At 36.9% G+C, this 19,375-nt stretch overlaps 1 protein-coding gene across 2 annotated transcripts in view; it reads right to left on the minus strand.

Annotated features, from left to right (window-relative positions):
• Positions 1-19,375, minus strand: part of ANKRD31 (ankyrin repeat domain 31) — a 200,973-nt gene that overhangs the window by 118,518 nt on the left and 63,080 nt on the right. For both annotated transcript variants that reach the window (XM_030927266.1, XM_030927265.1), the window contains exons 8-10: positions 12,244-12,524; positions 11,601-11,710; positions 7,403-7,558 (exon numbers count right to left, since the gene is read on the minus strand). In XM_030927266.1, coding sequence (XP_030783126.1) covers positions 7,403-7,558; positions 11,601-11,710; positions 12,244-12,524 — 547 coding nt within the window. The remainder of the gene's footprint in view (positions 1-7,402; positions 7,559-11,600; positions 11,711-12,243; positions 12,525-19,375) is intronic.

Raw genomic sequence — 19,375 nt, forward strand, 5'->3', positions numbered from 1 at the left:
CAGCCATAAAAAAGGATGAGTTTGTGTCCTTTGTAGGGACATGGATGCAGCTGGAAACCATCATTCTTAGCAAACTATCACAAGAAGAGAAAACCAAACACCGCATGTTCTCACTCATAGGTGGGAACTGAACAATGAGATCACTTGGACTCGAGACGGGGAACATCACACACTGGGGCCAATTTTGGGGGGGGGGAGGGATTGCATTGGGGAGTTATACATGATATAAATGATGAATTGATGGGTGCTGACAAGTTGATGGGTGCAGCACACCAACATGGCACAAGTATACATATGTAACAAACCTGCACGTTATGCACATGTACCCTAGAACTTAAAGTATAATAAAAATAAAAAATAAAATTAAAAAAAAAGAAAATGTTACCTGAGAAAACACACACACACACACACACACACACACACACACACATACACACACACCCCTGAACTCTAATAATATTCATGCTGAGGTGTTTAGTGGTAAAACACACTGATGTCTATAATTTCTTTGCAATGCATCAAAATAAAGATGGATTGATGGATGGACAGAGAGATTTCAAGATGGATAGGTATCTGATAAAATAAATATGCAGAATCTAGATATTAGTTATATGGATAAACAGGTCACGTGAACCTTTTGAATATTTTAAAACTACCTATTTTTAAAATGTATATACAAAAATATTTCCTCCATATACTGTTTCTTTTTTTTTGTTTGTTTGTTTTTTTTTATTATTATACTTTAAGTTCTAGGGTAAATGTGCATAACGTGCAGGTTTGTTACATATGTATATTTGTAACAAATATAGAAGGTATGAATTCATTGCTGTTTAGGTTCTGGAACCTGTGAACTAGTGAAAATTTGCTTACCAATATGTACATTGGTTAACCTGATTATCTATCACAGGTCCTAGTTAGATGGGATGAAAAATTAAGTACCAGAAACTCAAAAGTCATTAACTTTGGAATGCAGATGATGATTTTCCTCCTATAAAACTTCCTTTCCTTCTCTACATTTTGCTCAAACTACAATAAAAATTAATTTCCTAAAGAAGACGAAAATGGGCCAGGCGAGGTGGCTCACGCCTGTAATCCCAGCCCGTTGAGAGGCTGAGAAAGACAGATCACCTGAAGTCAGGAATTCAAGACCAGCCTGGCTAACATGGTGAAACCCCATCACTACTAAAAATAAAAAAATTGGCCGGGCGTGGTGGCAAGCACCTGTAATCCCAGCTACTCGGGAGGCTGAGGCAGGAGAATCTCCTGAACCTGGGAGGGGAAGGTTGCAGTGAGTCGAGATAGCGCCATTGCACTCCAGCCTGGGTAGCAAGAGTGAGATTCTATCTCAAAAAAAAAAAAAAAAAGACTAAAATGTTTACTATAGAAATGAGAAAATAACCACAAGCAAATATTACTTTTCTCCTTGAGCCCAGAATGACTGAAAGATAAGGTAAATATAAAAGTAAACATATGGCTTCCAAGGAAAAGGGGGTATCCTATTTTAAAGTTACTGAAGAAAATTCCCAAAGAAAACAAGATACAAGCATGAGGGATCCAAAGTCAATGATGGAGCAGGGGGAGGAGGCGCTTAAAAATGAATCCACAATATCCCTGATGAACACAGGGGCAAAATCTTCAACAAAATACCAGCAAACTGAATTCAACAGTACATTAAAAAGATTATTCACTATGAGCAATTGGGATTCATCCCAGGGATACAAGAGTGATTTAATATGCACAAACCAATAAATGTGATATATCACATTAACAGAAAGAAAGACAAAAGCCATATGATCATTTCAAAAGATGCAGAAAAAGCATTTGACAGAATTCAACATCCCTTCATGATAAAAATTCTCAACAAATTAGGTACAGAAGGTATGTATATCAACACAATAAATCCCATATATGGGCTTTATTTTTACTCATAGCTAACTTCATGAGAAACAGGGAAACATTGAAAGTTTTTCCTTTAAGATCTGGAAAAAGACAAGAATGGCCAGTCACCACTTCTAGTTAGTATTGTACTGGAAATCCTAGTGAGAGAAATTAGGGAAAAGAAAAAAATAAAGGTGTCCAAATGGGAAAGAAAGAAGTCAAATTGTCCCTGCTTGTAGATGATACGGTCTTATATATAGAAAGTCCTAAAAACTTCACTAAAAAATTGCAAGAACTAATAAAGTCAATAAACGTGCAGGATACAAAATCAACACACAGAAAGCAGTGTTTCTATATGCTAAACAGTGGACTATCCAAAAAAATAATGCAAGAAAACAATCCTATTTACAATAGCTACCAAAAAATAAAATACCTAGGAATAAATTTAACCAAGGAGGTGAAAGATCTCTACACTGAAAACTATAAAACATTGATGAAACAGATTGAAGAGGACACATATAAAGGTAAGTGTATCCCATGTTCATGGATTGGAATAATTAATTCTGTCACAATAATCTACAGATTCAATATGATCTATAGATTCAACGCAATTTCTGTCAAAATATCAATGACATTCGTCACAGGAATAAAAAATACCTAAAATTCATATAGAACCACAAAAGACCCCCAAACAGCCAAAGCAACCTTAAGCAAAAAATTTTTTAAAAACAAAGCTAGAGGCATCACATTACCTTACTTCAAAATACACTACAAAGCTCTATTAATGAAAAGAGCATCATAATGACATAAAAATAGACACACAGACCAATGTAACAGAATACAAAGCCCAGACATAAATCCACACATCTACAGCCAACTGCTTTTCAACAAAGGTGCCAAAAATACACAATAGGGGAAAGATAGTCTCTTCAATAAATAATGCTGGAAAAATTGGATATCCACATGCAGAAGAATAAAACTAGATCCTTATTTTCAACATACACAAAATTCAACTCAAAGTGGACTAAACACTTAAATGTAAATACTGAAACTATGAAACTGTTATAAGAAAACACAGGTAAAATGTTTCATGACACTGGGCAATAATTTTTTGGATAAGACCTTAAAAGCACAGGCAACAAAATAAAAAAAAAAATAGACAAATGACATTACATCAAACTAAAAACTTTCTGCACAGCAAAGAAAACAATCAACAGAGCAAAGAGAAAACCTACAGAATGGGAGAAAATATTTGCAAACCATGCATCTGACAACAGGTTAGTATACAGAATATATAAGAAACTCAAACAACTCAATCGCCAAAAAATAATAATAATAATTACATTTTAAAATGAGTAAAAGATCAACAGGTATATGAAAAAAGTGCTCAACATAATTGACTACCAGGGAAAAGCAAATCAAAACCACAATGAGATACCCCCTCATTCCAGTCAGAATAGCAATTATTAAAAAGACAAAAGATAAGTGTTGATGAGGATGTGGAGAAAAGAGAACCTTTACACTTTTGGTGGGAATGTAAATTAGTACAGCCATTATGAAAAACAATATGGAGATTCCTCAAAAAATTAAAAATAGAACTACCATAACCAGCAATCCTCTTACTTGGTATATATCCAAAGGAAATGAAATCAATATGTCAAAGAGATATCTAAATTCCCATGCTCACTGTAGCACTATTCACAATAGCCAAGATATGGACTCAACCTAAATGTCCATCAACAGAAGAATGGATAAAGCAGATGTGGTATATGTATACAATGGAATACTATTCAGCCACAAAAAAGAATAAAATTCTTTCATTTGCAACAACATGGAAGAACCTGGGGGACATCATGTTAAGTGAAATAACCTAGACACAGGAAGACACATACTGCATGTTCTTACTCATATGCAGAATTAAAAAGCTGATCCTAGTTCTAGATCCTTGAGGAATCACCACCCTGTCTTCCACAATGGTTGAACTAGTTTACAGTCCCATGGCACATGTATAGATACGTAACAAACCTGCACATTGTACACATGTATCCTAGAACTTAAAGTATAATAAAAAATAAATTAATTAATTAAAAAAAAAAAGTTGATCCTAAGAAACAGTGAATAGAATAGTGGTTACTACAGAGTGAGGAGAGTAGTGGGAGGGGAAAAATTAGGAAGAGACGGTCAATGGGTACAAAGTTGCAATTAGAAATGAGGAAGAGGCAGGCGCAGTGGCTCACGCCTGTAATCCCAGGACTTTGGGAGGCTGAGATGGGTGGATCACAAGGTCAGGAGATCAAGACCATCCTGGCCAACATGGTGAAACCCTGTTTCTACTAAAAATACAAAAATTAGCTGAGCATGGTGGCAGGCACCTGAAATCCCAGCTACTCAGGTGGCTGAGGAAGGAGAATCGCTTGAATCTGGGATGCAGAGGTTGCAGTGAGCCAAGATCACGCCACTGCACTCCAGCCTGGCAACAAAGTGAGATTCTGTTACACACACACACACACACACACACACACACACACACACACAAAGAAATGAAGAATAAGTGATGGTATCCCATTGCACAGTTGGGTGACTAGAGTCAGCAAAGAGGTATTGCATGTCTCGAAATAGTTAGAAAAGGAGATTTTTCAATGTTCCTACCATAAAGAAATGATACATGTTTAAGGTGTTGGATATGCTAATTACTCTGATTTGATCATTACACAATGTATACATGTATTTAAAAATCACATTGTTCCCCATAAATATGTATAATTATGTATATTTATAATATATACCATATATAATACATATAGTTATTTGTTATATAATAATTATGTATCCATTAAAAGTAAAAAGTAAATAGTGTCCAATTCCAGAAAAAACAATGAATGCTACCTGAAGTGAGACTTAAACAAGGATGACTCAGTAAGGAAGAATCATCAGTTTCAGGGTTGAAAGAAATTCCCAGTGTCAGTAAAGCCAGAAGGAGCTTTATTCTGCAGAGAAAGCCACTGAAGATCACAGAAATTGCTATAGATTACAGAAAGAAATCAAGTGTAACAGAGAATTTTCCTTCCCCTAAGGATTATGCCTTCTGCATTGTAAAACCACCCCTCCAAAATAAAGATGGAACACATTCTACAACAGATCTTTTACTACCTCCCAAATCTGCAGGTTGGGAGATCCCCAAAAAAACTTATTTAAAAAAAGAAATTAACTATCATGGAGGAAATCTCTTTAAAACATGAATATAGTTATAAATTTCCTTTAAAGAGAACATAATATAATACATTTTTAAAAAAGATTTACAATTACAATAAAATTTGTTATATGCTGTAATGTAGCCATTGTTAACACTCACAGAAGAATAACGCACACTCCTTTCTACATTACATAGTCCTAGTTTTGTCTCTCGTATTTTATGTTATCTATTTCTTGCTTTGTTATTGACTTAAACTTCAGGCTATTATTAATACCCTGGTCTGGGCCAACCTTTCTTTTTCAGTTCTAATGTGTTACAGGTATAGGAATCAGAAAGAGTTCTGCATAAAATAAAGCTCAAGGCATTGATCTCAGAGGTTTTTGGCAAAAACTTAAAATGTGATCTATTTTGAGTATTCAGAGTTTTTTTTAGCCTACTTCATGACTGTCACCTTTGCCTTTGGAAAAAGAATTAGTATTCTTTCTGAGCTCCCTGCAATTTGTTTTTAATCAGAGACAAAATTTCATAAAATGTAAGTGAGGACTTATACAATTCAAAATGTTACATATAAAAGACCATTGGTCCATTATTACATTTTGTTCATTTCTCACAGGGCAGTGGGCCTCTTTTTTAATTGTACCACAAAATAAGTATACTTAAATCTTCCTACTAGAGATTATTAATCTTTTTGTTTTCACAGCATCTGATACATAGAAGGTATGTAAACAGTATGTAAAAGCTCACTACATCGAACTAACATGTTAGAGGTCATACAGCTCTTGCCAGTCCTTGACCTTTACTGAGACAGTGTGTGTGTGTGTGTGTGTGTGTGTGTGTGTGTGTGTGTGTGTGTGCGCGAGAGAGAGACAGAGAGAGAGAGAGAGAGAGAGAGAGAGAGAGAGAGAGAGTGTGTGTGTGTGTGTTTTGGGAGGTGAAATAATGGTTGCATTTTAAGCAAATATTGCAGGTGATTCTGGTGTGTGTGTGTGTGTGTGTGTGTGTGTGTGTGTGTGTTTTGGGAGATGAAATGATGGTTGCACTTTAAACAAACTTTGCAGGTGATTCTGTTGAAAATGGAAACACTGTCCTCTCTAATTCTGTGGGATGTGGTAGCCAGAAATAAAGATAGAGCTAAGACACAAAGAAAGAAGGAAAAGTAGAGAACAAGTAAGTTCAAAATGCAGGAAAATACGATAGAGATAAAGAATTCATGAAGGTCACAGAAGTACCTGGGACAATGAGGAAAAGGTATATATTAACTGGCTGAAGACAAGAAGGGAACAGTCACTGAGAATGTTAACAATGGCACAGAAAAAGAAAAGGTTAATAAAAAGAAACATGTTAAGAGATGCTTGGGAAATCCATAAAGTCAAAACTGGCTGCATGTAGGGCTACTCTTGAACTCAACGGGCAGACAAAGAATACCAACAGAAAGAACCACATATCTCTTGAAATCAAGAGAGTAAGTGCTGTGGCTGGCAAATAAGGATCCAATGTTGAGGGTTATAGGGCTATGACCTGGGTATGACATTTAAAATAATATCCTGTTAAAATCCTGATTATAGTGTAAACCCAGGCCTTGCTAAAGTAAAGTACTGGGGGTGCACTTGAAATCAGCTGGTTGTCCATGGATTTTACTGTGCCATCTCTGTGCACCATAAGACTCTTTGCACTGTTTCTAAACTGAGCAAGTTTAGAAACAACAGGAAAAGTATGGACACTCAAAAGCACCATGCAGGCTGTCCAAGTATTGTTCAGTGTAAGTACCTTTAAGGAATCACTCTTCTCTAGCACAACATGTCACATTCTACCCACCGGGAAGATTGTCCCAGTGACCCAGCCTTGCAGAAATACTGCTCTTTCTGAGCTCCCTGTCCCAAGCTCTGTACTTCATACTGTATTCTTTCCATTTCCCTGGCCACTGCTCCTGCTGTACATCTACCATTTCATCATGAATTTTCCCCTATAGCTCAGTGCACCATCAGTTTCTTCCAGTGTTTGACATCATTTCTTCTTCATTTAAGGCTGAGTCTCATAGTAACAATGACCTTGCAAAGCCAGCCCCAGGTACCTTCTGAATGCCACTGCACATAACCCACCTGGCATAATCTTTGAAGGAGAAACATAATGCTCTTCTCCTGCCACCCAGTCTTCTCATCCTGCCCTCTTCCCTGAAAGATAATGGTGATGAGCTACTTAAATAGGAAAATGACCTGAAAGTCTTCTGTTTGGAACTTACCTTAGGCTCACTTTGCTATACTTTCCTAAGAGTGGTTCAGCTGAAACTACAAACCACTCTTAAGATAACTGTGGGTGGTAATCCTAACTTACCAGCATAACTTGGCTGATTCACATTTCCACCTTTTTTTATACAATGATGAACAAGATCAGCATCATCGTTCAGAGCAGCCTTATATACTAAGTTCTCTCCAAAAATGTTTCTCCGGTTAATGCTACCAAGAGATATTTTGTTCACCTTCATTTTTTCTGAAATGAGGGAATGAACAAAAGGAAAAAAATCATTATTTGAACATCAGAAGGAATATGAATTACAAACCACAGATTTCAAACTACAAACTTTACGAACATAGGTAACAGGATTAACTCAGTCAACAGTCTAGAGGTGAAGTATATTATATTATGAGAATATTCATCCATTAACCCAACTATAATATTATCTACATACAAAAAGGAAAAAGAGACAAATGTCACTAGTTTTAAAATATTTGAAGTAAACTATAAACCATGATAAACAGTGTATGTTGATTGAAAACCCATGAAAGGTGCATATATGAAAGGACTAACAGATAATCTTCTTAAAAGTTCTGGTGAAAACGATTATTTAAACCTAGAATAATATATTATCAAATTTAATAAAACGATATATTACCAGATGTCTTACAAAACCATGAGGAGAAAATCTCAGAGGCATATAAGATACAAAAACTAATCCCAGTGAGACTGGAAAAAGGAATGCAAAATTATCTTTCTTTGCTAAAAATAAATTAATGAAATTAAGAAGAGAATCATAGCCTGATCTTTGCAATTGTTTTTATTTACTAAGTCAGCAGAAATGCATGATTAAAATGCTTTTCCAGATAATGTATATCAAGTATCAGTTCTCCACTGTGCCTCCTAAAATACTGAAGCTCCTCATTTACATGTTCCAAATCCTGTCAATTTGAAGGGCAATACTCATTTGGATTTTCTGAATTTCAGAATAGCTTGATGATAGCTTTTCCAATTTTTATCTAGCTAACCTGCCCCATCCTAAAACCTTACAAAGGTAACTGAGTACTGCAGCAGCTTTCTTAATAGACTACATAAAACTGCCTTGCCTTTTGACTCCGTTGATTCAGTCCCACTGCATAACAAACTAAACTGCTGAACTTTGAGTCTACCTTCTTGTATACCAGACTACAAAGCATTCTTTTCCCACTAGACAAATTGTATGCTTACCATAATCAGAGCAGTCTTTATTTCCAAATCTGTCTGTGCCAATTGTACTTGTTATATTATAATTATGTAATTTTCTGATCTTAAGAGGAAAGCATTTAGTCTTTCACAATTAAGTATAAAACTGTATGATTTCTGTAGACGTCCATTGTCAGGTTGAAGTTTCCCCTCTATTCCTAGTTTGCTGAGAATTTCCACTAGGAACAGATGTGTTAGATGTTGTCAAATGCTTTCTGTGCATTTATTGAGATGATCATATGGTTTCTCTTTTTCAGCTTGTTAATATAATGAATGACAGCGATTGGTCTTCAAGTGTAAAACCAATCTTGCATTCCTAGGATAAACACCACTTGTTCATGATGTATTATATAATGTTGGATTTGATATGCTCAAGTTTTGTTTAGAATTTTTTTTTTTCTGAGACAGGGTCTTGCTCTCCATATTCTTCTCCAGGGTATTGCCCAGGATGGAGTGCAGTGGTGCAATCATGGCTCATTGCAGCCTCAATTTCCCAGGCTCAGGTAATTCTCCCACCTCAGCCTCCTGAGTAGCTGGGACTACAGGCACGCACCACCATGCCCAGCTAATGTTTTGCATTTTTCGTAGAGACAGGGTTTCGCCATGTTGCCCAAGCTGATCTCAAACTTCTGGGCTCAAGCGATCCACCCGCTTCAGCCTCCCAAAGTACCGCAACTCTAGGCATCAGCCACCGCACCTGGCCTGTTTAGATTTTTTGCATCTATATTCATGAAGGATATTTAGTCTAATTTTCTGTGCTTATAATGTCTCTGATTTTGGTATCAGTTTAGATGACCTCATTAAAATGAGTTCAGAAGAGTTTCCTCATCTTTAATTTTTTGGAAGAATTGTGTGGAGAACTGGTATTATTTCCCCCTTATATATTTTGGAGAATTCACCAATGAAGGTGTTATAGAATGAATGGTGTCCTCCCAAAACTCAAACTTGAATTCCTAGACCAATAGGAATGGACTAAGGTGCTTATGTGTATGTGTGTTTGTGTGTGTGTTTGTGTGTGTATTTCTCTTTCTGTAAACTGCTTGTTCATGTTCCTTATCTATTCATGTTTTTTTACTTTTTCCCCCAGTTTAAAATTTTTAAATCAATTATTGTTATTATTATTATCTGACATGTAAAAAGGGATATTTATTTAATGCATACAATTCAATATACTTGGGGACAAGTATATACCCATGAAACCATCACCACCGTTAAGGCCATGACATACACCCTCTGTTCTTTATCCTTACTGTTTCATAAGAGCTTTTTGCATACTAATGCCATTAAACCCTTGTCAAATGATGCTAATATTTCTTAGCTATTTAATATTTGATTCTTCTTTAGGGTATATTTCTATATAATTTTTTAAAATGTATGTAGTTATATTTTATCATTCTTTAAAAGAATTTTTACCATTATTTTAAAGGTATGCAGTTAATTTTATGATTTTAACCTCAGAAACCAAGAGGGTTTAAAAAGACTTTTTCCACACCAAGGTTACAGCAAAATTCACTTACATTTTCTTCTACAACTTTCATTTTTCATTTAAATCTTTGATCAATCTGAAATTAAAGTTGGTGTAAGGAATGTTATGGAAACCCAATTTTGTTTGTGTTTTCCACTACTTATTGCTTAGTCTTTCTTTTCACCACAATTTGAGATGCCATCTATATTACATATCTGTCCCATGTCTCACTGTAGCTGGCTTCTACATCTAAACTCTCTATTCTGTTTCACTGAGTTATCTGTCTATTCCTGCTACAGTGTCAAATGACTTTAATTTTGTAGCTTTCTAATATGCTCACATATTACGGAGAACAAGTTCCTGCCACTCTAACTTTTTGTTTTTATTTTTCAGAATTTTCTTGGCTAGTCTTTCATATTTACTTTTCTAGGTGATATTTAGTATTACTTTGAAACTTTCTCGTAGCTACTCTCTATCCCTGTAAAAGCAATACAAAATAAAACAAAAAAATTAGCAAATAAATAAAAATCTGTTTTTGATGAGATCTCATGTATTTCTAGAATAATTTAGGGAGAACCTTCTTACAATGCTGAATCTTTCTAGTCAAGAACAAGGTTCTTCTTTCCATTTATTCAAGTATTTTTTACATCCCTCAGTAGAATTTTTAAACTATTCTTATAAATATGACACATTTCTTATTAGTTATAAAAGTATTTTCTTTTTGTAACAATTATAAATGAGATAATCTTTTACATTTTCTAACAAGTTCATGCATACATATATGTGAAAGGCATTAATTATTGACTCCAGCTTATCACATTTTTAAAACTTTTTCTTTTGAAATAATTTCAGACTTACAGAAAAGTTGTAAATAGAACAAAAGACTCACCCCTGGTTGACATTTTACCATTGACTTTAACCATTCTTTTTTACAGATACATATGCATCCAGACACATGTATATATAAAAAGTAACTTTTATACATCATGCCCTTTTACTCACTAATACTTTAATGTGTATTTCTAAGGACAAACATGTACACTTATATCACTGCAGTATTATTATCAAATTCAGAAAACTTACCTCTGATACAATATTATTTTTTCATCTACAACCCATATTTCAGTTTTGCCAGTTGTTCCACTATCTATTATTTTTTAAACAGTGTTTCTAGGTTCTCTTATTGCTTCTGAGAGTTTTTAGTTCAATCTTTTGGATGGTATAGGAACACAGAAATAAGATCTAAGAAAATAACAGTGGTGCCTTGTCTTTCCTTTATTCCTCCTGATATGCTTTTTCATAGCCTTATGCTAGGTTGGTTACACATGTAAATTTAAAAAGAGGTCTGTAACTACTGTTTCCAAAGCAGAATTATAGAAAAAAGTACTAACCTATGAGTCAGAAGTTCAGGATCAATTCTCAATTATGCTACTAATGAGCTGTATGATGCTGGGAAAAACCCTTAACCTATCTGAAATCCAGTTTCCTTATCAATAACATTAGAAAGTTGAGAAAGATAATCTCTGAATCCTTTCTACCAAAATTCTGTTTCTGTAAAAGAAATAGAAAAATACTCAAACTATGCATCACCTTTTTTTCCTGGAAATTGTTCATTTTTCCTGATTTGTTTTCCATTCTTGAACCTGGGTGAATGCATATTCTTCTCTTTACCATCAATCATTAAAGCTGGATCCTGCATTCTTGAAAAACAACGTATTTTTTAAATGGCTATAACGGTTTTTACAAACATTCACAGAGAATTATACCAAATTTTGACTATAATATTAAAACTCCAGGGTATTTTACTGAGCTGTTCTCAAGTGGCGTGGCAGTTTTAAAAATGGAGATGGCTCCTGCAGGTAATTCTGCAGCAGGCATGCCAGTCATCATGGCTTCTAGCCCTCTCTTTGCACTACCTGTGGGTTTTTCTTCTTTAGGATTAGTCATTTACAAGTGCGAGTATTCTGAATCTCCTGCTCTTCACTCCCCAAGTTGGCATGTCACTATCCACTCTATTCACCCTCTAGAGAAAAAGATGCAGGCTCTTTGCAAGGAAAAAGCCTTGCTGTGTGGTATGGCACTGACCAAAAGCTGCAAAATAAAAAAAAACAATAATATAAAAAATAAAGCTCTTCACCCTGTGTTAACTGTATACTGACCCTGACCCCAAGCACATGATTATCTATAATGTCTACAGCATACCTGGAGATAAAGACATAATTTCACTGCATACCTGAAATTCTGAGCTGAAGAGTTATTATTTGTTAGGTCCTCACAGCCAAGGATTTTTGGTAAAATCTTTTCTGGCATCTTATACATGTGATCTGAGTACTTTGCATCTCTGCTTACTTTCAGTTTTTCTAGTCTGGATGATCTTCTCAACACACACGCAGTTTCCTGGTCAGAGCTATTTGTCACTGAATGTGAATTTCTCTTATTCCTTAGTGGTTCACAAGAAGTGATATTTTGATGAGCCAAAGTTTGCAACCCAGATGGATCTGGGTCTTGCAGAGTCTGCAAATACGTAAATACATCCACAAACAATTACAACACTGCAAAAAAACTTAAAACTGTAAGAAGCTAAATTTTGTCTTGACCTTTGATTAAATTAAAACGCCTATTACAGGATGCAAGTACAAGAATTCATAGAAATATGTGGACATAATGAAAGATCTTATAATAATTAATGTAATAAAGGACAATGCAGATTTAAAAGCTTAAGGGCATAAGTGAAAAATGATTTTGATCAATATTTATTTTGAAAATTCAAGGGCAAATCTGTGGTCACTCTGGGAGCTTTAATTTTGCAAGAAATTGGGAATGTAGAATGATGAGAGATCTACAAAAACATTAGAAATGTCACACTAGGCTAGATCAATGGACTATTCAGCCTAGGGTTTTGTTATCTGACAGCAGCAGTAAGTGATATTTTGTGGAACAAGATAGTACATAACCTACATTACATTGATTTTAAAAGGTTAACAGTATATCAGGAATTGTTCTCTAACTTTCCCTTAATAATTCATTATAGATTTAACTTCCATGAGCATATGTATTCTTTATATGTATCATCTAAACCTTTCTTCAGCCTACTTACATATCCATCTTGCAAAGCTTCTAAAGGTAACAAGCTCCATATTTTTATTACAGCTGAGTAAACGAGTATATCATTTGATCTGTTCTAAATAAGCCTCCTTTCTACTTAAGAGGGTTTCTTTTTTCTTTCCTTTTGAAGACTTGCTAAATTCATATTCACTGTATTAATATCAATCATAATTTCCTACACTTCACTCATATTCCCTCTTTCCATATTTAATCTTCATGCCCTATCTCCATAATTAGTTTCTCTTTCTCTGGTTTTTAAAAAATCCTATGTCAGTTTTGAGATTTGTTAAACAGAACTTCATGCAGTATTATTCCAGGTACGTATGCTGCAACCTGAGCTCAAGATTTTGTTATATAAATCTTCACAAGGATGTTCACAGAAACATTTTGGTAATCGGAAGATAAAAAGAAAAGAAAGAAAACAGGGGGGCCAGAGCAAGATGGCCAAATAGGAACAGCTCCAGTCTCCAACTCCCAGCGCGAGCGACACAGAACACTGGTGATTTCTGCATTTTCAACTGAGGTACTGGGGTCATCTCACTAGGGAGTGCCAGACAATCGGTGCTGGTCAGCAGCTGCAGCCCAACCAGCGAGAGCTGAAGCAGGGCGAGGCATCGCCTCACCTGGGAAGCGCAAGAGGGAAGGGAGTCCCGTTCCCTAGCTAGGGGAACTGAGACACACAACACCCGGAAAATCAGGTGACTCCCACCCCAATACTGCGCTTTGAGCAAACGGGCACACCAGGAGATTGTATCCCACACCTGGCCAGGAGGGTCCCACGCCCACGGAGCCTCCCTCATTGCTAGCACAGCAGTCTGCGATCTAACCACAAGGCAGCAAGGCTGGGGGAGGGGCGCCCACCATTGATGAGGCTTAAGTAGGTAAACAAAGCCCTAGGAAGATCGAACTGGGTGGAGCTCACAGCAGCTCAAGGAAACCTGCCTGTCTCTGTAGACTCCACCTCTGGGGACAGGGCGCAGCTAAACAACAACAACAAAAAAAGCAGCAGAAACCTCTACAGACGCAAACGACTCTGTCTGACAGCTTTGAAGAGAGCAGTGGATCTCCCAACACGGAGGTTCAGATCTCAGAACGGACAGACTGCCTGCTCAAGTGGGTCCCTGACCCCTGAGTAGCCTCACTGGGAGACATCCCCCACTAGGGGCAGTCTGACACCCCACACCTCACAGGGTGGAGTACACCCCTGAGAGGAAGCTTCCAAAGTAAGAATCAGACAGGTACACTCGCTGTTCAGCAATATTCTATCTTCTGCAAACTCTGCTGCTGATACCCTGGCAAACAGGGTCTGGAGTGGACCTCAAGCAATCTCCAACAGACCTGCAGCTGAGGGTCCTGACTGTTAGAAGGAAAACTATCAAACAGGAAGAACACCTATACCAAAACCCCATCAGTACGTCACCATCATCAAAGACCAGAGGCAGATAAAACCACAAAGATGGAGAAAAAGCAGGGCAGAAAAGCTGGAAATTCAAAAAATAAGAGCGCATCTCCCCCTGCAAAGGAGCGCAGCTCATCGCCAGCAATGGATCGAAGCTGGTCAGAGAATGACTTTGACGACATGAGAGAAGAAGACTTCAGTCCACCAAACTTCTCAGAGCTAAAGGAGGAATTACATAACCAGCGCAAAGAAACAAAAAATCTTGAAAAAAAAAGTGGAAGAATTGACAGCTAGAATAATTAATGCAGAGAAGGTCATAAATGAAATGACAGAGATAAAAACCATGACACGAGAAATACGTGACAAACGCACAAGCTTCCGTAACCGACTCGATCAACTGGAAGAAAGAGTATCAGCGATTGAAGATCAAATGAATGAAACGAAGCGAGAAGAGAAACCAAAAGAAAAAAGAAGAAAAAGAAATGAACAAAGCCTGCAAGAAGTATGGGACTATGTAAAAAGACCAAATATACGTCTGATTGGGGTCCCTGAAAGTGAGGGGGAAAATGGAACCAAGCTGGAAAACACTCTTCAGGATATCATCCAGGAGAACTTCCCCAAACTAGTAGGGCAGGCCAACATTCAAATTCAGGAAATACAGAGAACGCTACAAAGATACTCCTCGAGAAGAGGAACTCCAAGACACATAACTGCCAGATTCACCAAAGTTGAAATGAAGGAAAAAATCTTAAGGGCAGCCAGAGAGAAAGGTTGGGTTACCCACAAAGGGAAGCCCATCAGACTAACAGCAGATCTCTCGGCAGAAACTCTACAAGCCAGAAGAGAGTGGGGGCCAATATTCAACGTTCTTAAAGAAAAGAATTTTAAACCCAGAATTTCATATCCAGCCAAACTAAGTTTCATAAGTGAAGGAGAAATAAAATCCTTTACAGATAAGCAAATGCTTAGAGATTTTGTCACCACCAGGCCTGCCTTACAAGAGACTCTGAAGGAAGCCCTAAACATGGAAAGGAACAACCGGTACCAGCCATTGCAAAAACATGCCAAAATGTAAAGACCATCGAGGCTAGGAAGAAACTGCATCAAATAACGAGCAAAATAACCAGTTAATATCATAATGACAGGATCAAGTTCACACATAACAATATTAACCTTAAATGTAAATGGACTAAATGCTCCAATTAAAAGACACAGACTGGCAAACTGGATAAAGAATCAAGACCCATCAGTCTGCTGTATTCAGGAGACCCATCTCACATGCAGAGACACCCATAGGCTCAAAATAAAGGGATGGAGGAAGATCTACCAAGCAAATGGAGAACAAAAAAAAAGCAGGGGTTACAATACCAGTCTCTGATAAAACAGACTTTAAACCATCAAAGATCAAAAGAGACAAAGAAGGCCATTACATAATGGTAAAGGGATCAATTCAACAGGAAGAGCTAACTATCCTAAATATATATGCACCCAATACAGGAGCACCCAGATTCATAAAGCAAGTCCTTAGAAACTTACAAAGAGACTTAGACTCTCATACAATAATAAAGGGAGACTTCAACACTCCACTGGCAACATTAGATAGATCAACGAGACAGAAAGTTAACAAGGATATCCAGGAATTGAACTCATCTCTGAACCAAGCGGACCTAATAGACATCTATAGAACTCTCCACCCCAAATCAACAGAATATACATTCTTCTCAGCACCACATCGCACTTATTCCAAAATTGACCACATAATTGGAAGTAAAGCACTCCTCAGCAAATGTAAAAAAACAGAAATTATAACAAACTGTCTCTCAGACCACAGTGCAATCAAACTAGAACTCAGGACTAAGAAACTCAATCAAAACCTCTCAACTACATGGAAACTGAACAACCTGCTCCTGAATGACTACTGGGTACATAACGAAATGAAGGCAGAAATAAAGATGTTCTTTGAAATCAATGAGAACAAAGATACAACATACCAGAATCTCTGGGACACATTTAAAGCAGTGTGTAGAGGGAAATTTATAGCACTAAATGCCCACAAGAGAAAGCTGGAAAGATCTAAAATTGACACGCTAACATCACAATTAAAAGAACTAGAGAGGCAAGAGCAAACACATTCCAAAGCTAGCAGAAGGCAAGAAGTGACTAAGATCAGAGCAGAACTGAAGGAGATAGAGAAACAAAAAACCCTCCAAAAAATCAATGAATCCAGGAGTTGGTTTTTTGAAAAGATCAACAAAATTGACAGACCGCTAGCAAGACTAATAAAGAAGAAAAGAGAGAAAAATCAAATAGACGCAATAAAAAATGATAAAGGGGATATCACCACCGACCCCACAGAAATACAAACTACCATCAGAATATACTATAAACACCTCTATGCAAATCAACTAGAAAATCTAGAAGAAATGGATAATTTCCTGGACACTTACACTCTCCCAAGACTAAACCAGGAAGAAGTTGAATCCCTGAATAGACCAATAGCAGGCTCTGAAATTGAGGCAATAATTAATAGCCTACCAACCAAAAAAAGTCCAGGACCAGATGGATTCACAGCTGAATTCTACCAGAGGTACAAGGAAGAGCTGGTACCATTCCTTCTGAAACTATTCCAATCAATAGAAAAAGAGGGAATCCTCCCTAACTCATTTGATGAGGCCAACATCATCCTGATACCAAAGCCTGGCAGACACACAACAAAAAAGAAGAATTTTAGACCAATATCCCTGATGAACATCGATGCAAAAATCCTCAATAAAATACTGGCAAACCAGATTCAGCAGCACATCAAAAAGCTTATCCACCATGATCAAGTGGGCTTCAACCCTGGGATGCAAGGCTGGTTCAACATTCGCAAATCAATAAACGTAATCCAGCATATAAACAGAACCAAAGACAAGAACCACATGATTATCTCAATAGATGCAGAAAAGGCTTTTGACAAAATTCAACAGCCCTTCATGCTAAAAACGCTCAATAAATTCGGTATTGATGGAACGTATCTCAAAATAATAAGAGCTATTTATGACAAACCCACAGCTAATATCATACTGAATGGGCAAAAACTGGAAAAATTCCCTTTGAAAACTGGCACAAGACAGGGATGCCCTCTCTCACCACTCCTATTCAACATAGTCTTGGAAGTTCTGGCTAGGGCAATCAGGCAAGAGAAAGAAATCAAGGGTATTCAGTTAGGAAAAGAAGAAGTCAAATTGTCCCTGTTTGCAGATGACATGATTGTATATTTAGAAAACCCCATTGTCTCAGCCCAAAATCTCCTTAAGCTGATAAGCAACTTCAGCAAAGTCTCAGGATACAAAATTAATGTGCAAAAATCACAAGCATTCTTATACACCAGTAACAGACAAACAGAGAGCCAAGTCAGGAATGAACTTCCATTCACAATTGCTTCAAAGAGAATAAAATACCTAGGAATCCAACTTACAAGGGATGTAAAGGACCTCTTCAAGGAGAACTACAAACCACTGCTCAGTGAAATCAAAGAGGACACAAACAAATGGAAGAACATACCATGCTCATGGATAGGAAGAATCAATATCGTGAAAATGGCCATACTGCCCAAGGTTATTTATAGATTCAATGCCATCCCCATCAAGCTACCAATGAGTTTCTTCACAGAATTGGAAAAAACTGCTTTAAAGTTCATATGGAACCAAAAAAGTGCCCGCATTGCCAAGACAATCCTAAGTCAAAAGGACAAAGCTGGAGGCGTCACGCTACCTGACTTCAAACTATACTACAAGGCTACAGTAACCAAAACAGCATGGTACTGGTACCAAAACAGAGATATAGACCAATGGAACAGAACAGAGTCCTCAGAAATAATACCACACATCTACAGCCATCTGATCTTTGACAAACCTGAGAGAAACAAGAAATGGGGAAAGGATTCCCTATTTAATAAATGGTGCTGGGAAAATTGGCTAGCCATAAGTAGAAAGCTGAAACTGGATCCTTTCCTTACTCCTTATATGAAGATTAATTCAAGATGGATTAGAGACTTAAATGTTAGACCTAATACCATAAAAACCCTAGAAGAAAATCTAGGTAGTACCATTCAGGACATAGGCATGGGCAAGGACTTCATGTCTAAAACACCAAAAGCAACGGCAGCAAAAGCCAAAGTTGACAAATGGGATCTAATTAAACTAAAGAGCTTCTGCACAGCCAAAGAAACTACCATCAGAGTGAACAGGAAACCTACAGAATGGGAGAAAATGTTTGCAATCTACTCATCTGACAAAGGGCTAATATCCAGAATCTACAAAGAACTCAAACAAATATACAAGAAAAAAACAAACAACCCCATCAAAAAGTGGGCAAAGGATATGAACAGACATTTCTCAAAAGAAGACATTCATACAGCCAACAGACACATGAAAAAATGCTCATCATCACGCGCCATCAGAGAAATGCAAATCAAAACCACAATGAGATACCATCTCACACCAGTTAGAATGGCAATCATTAAAAAATCAGGAAACAACAGTTGTTGGAGAGGATGTGGAGAAATAGGAACACTTTTACACTGTTGGTGGGATTGTAAACTAGTTCAACCATTATGGAAAACAGTATGGCAATTCCTCAAGGATCTAGAACTAGATGTACCATATGACCCAGCCATCCTACTACTGGGTATATACACAAAGGATTGTAAATTATTCTACTACAAAGACACATGCACACGTATGTTTATTGCAGCACTATTCACAATAGCAAAGACTTGGAATCAACCCAAATGTCCATCTGTGACAGACTGGATTAAGAAAATGTGGCACATATACACCATGGAATACTATGCAGCCATAAAAAAGGATAAGTTTGC

This window comes from Rhinopithecus roxellana, chromosome 3, assembly GCF_007565055.1.
Source record: "Rhinopithecus roxellana isolate Shanxi Qingling chromosome 3, ASM756505v1, whole genome shotgun sequence".
NCBI classification, from domain to species: domain Eukaryota; kingdom Metazoa; phylum Chordata; class Mammalia; order Primates; family Cercopithecidae; genus Rhinopithecus; species Rhinopithecus roxellana.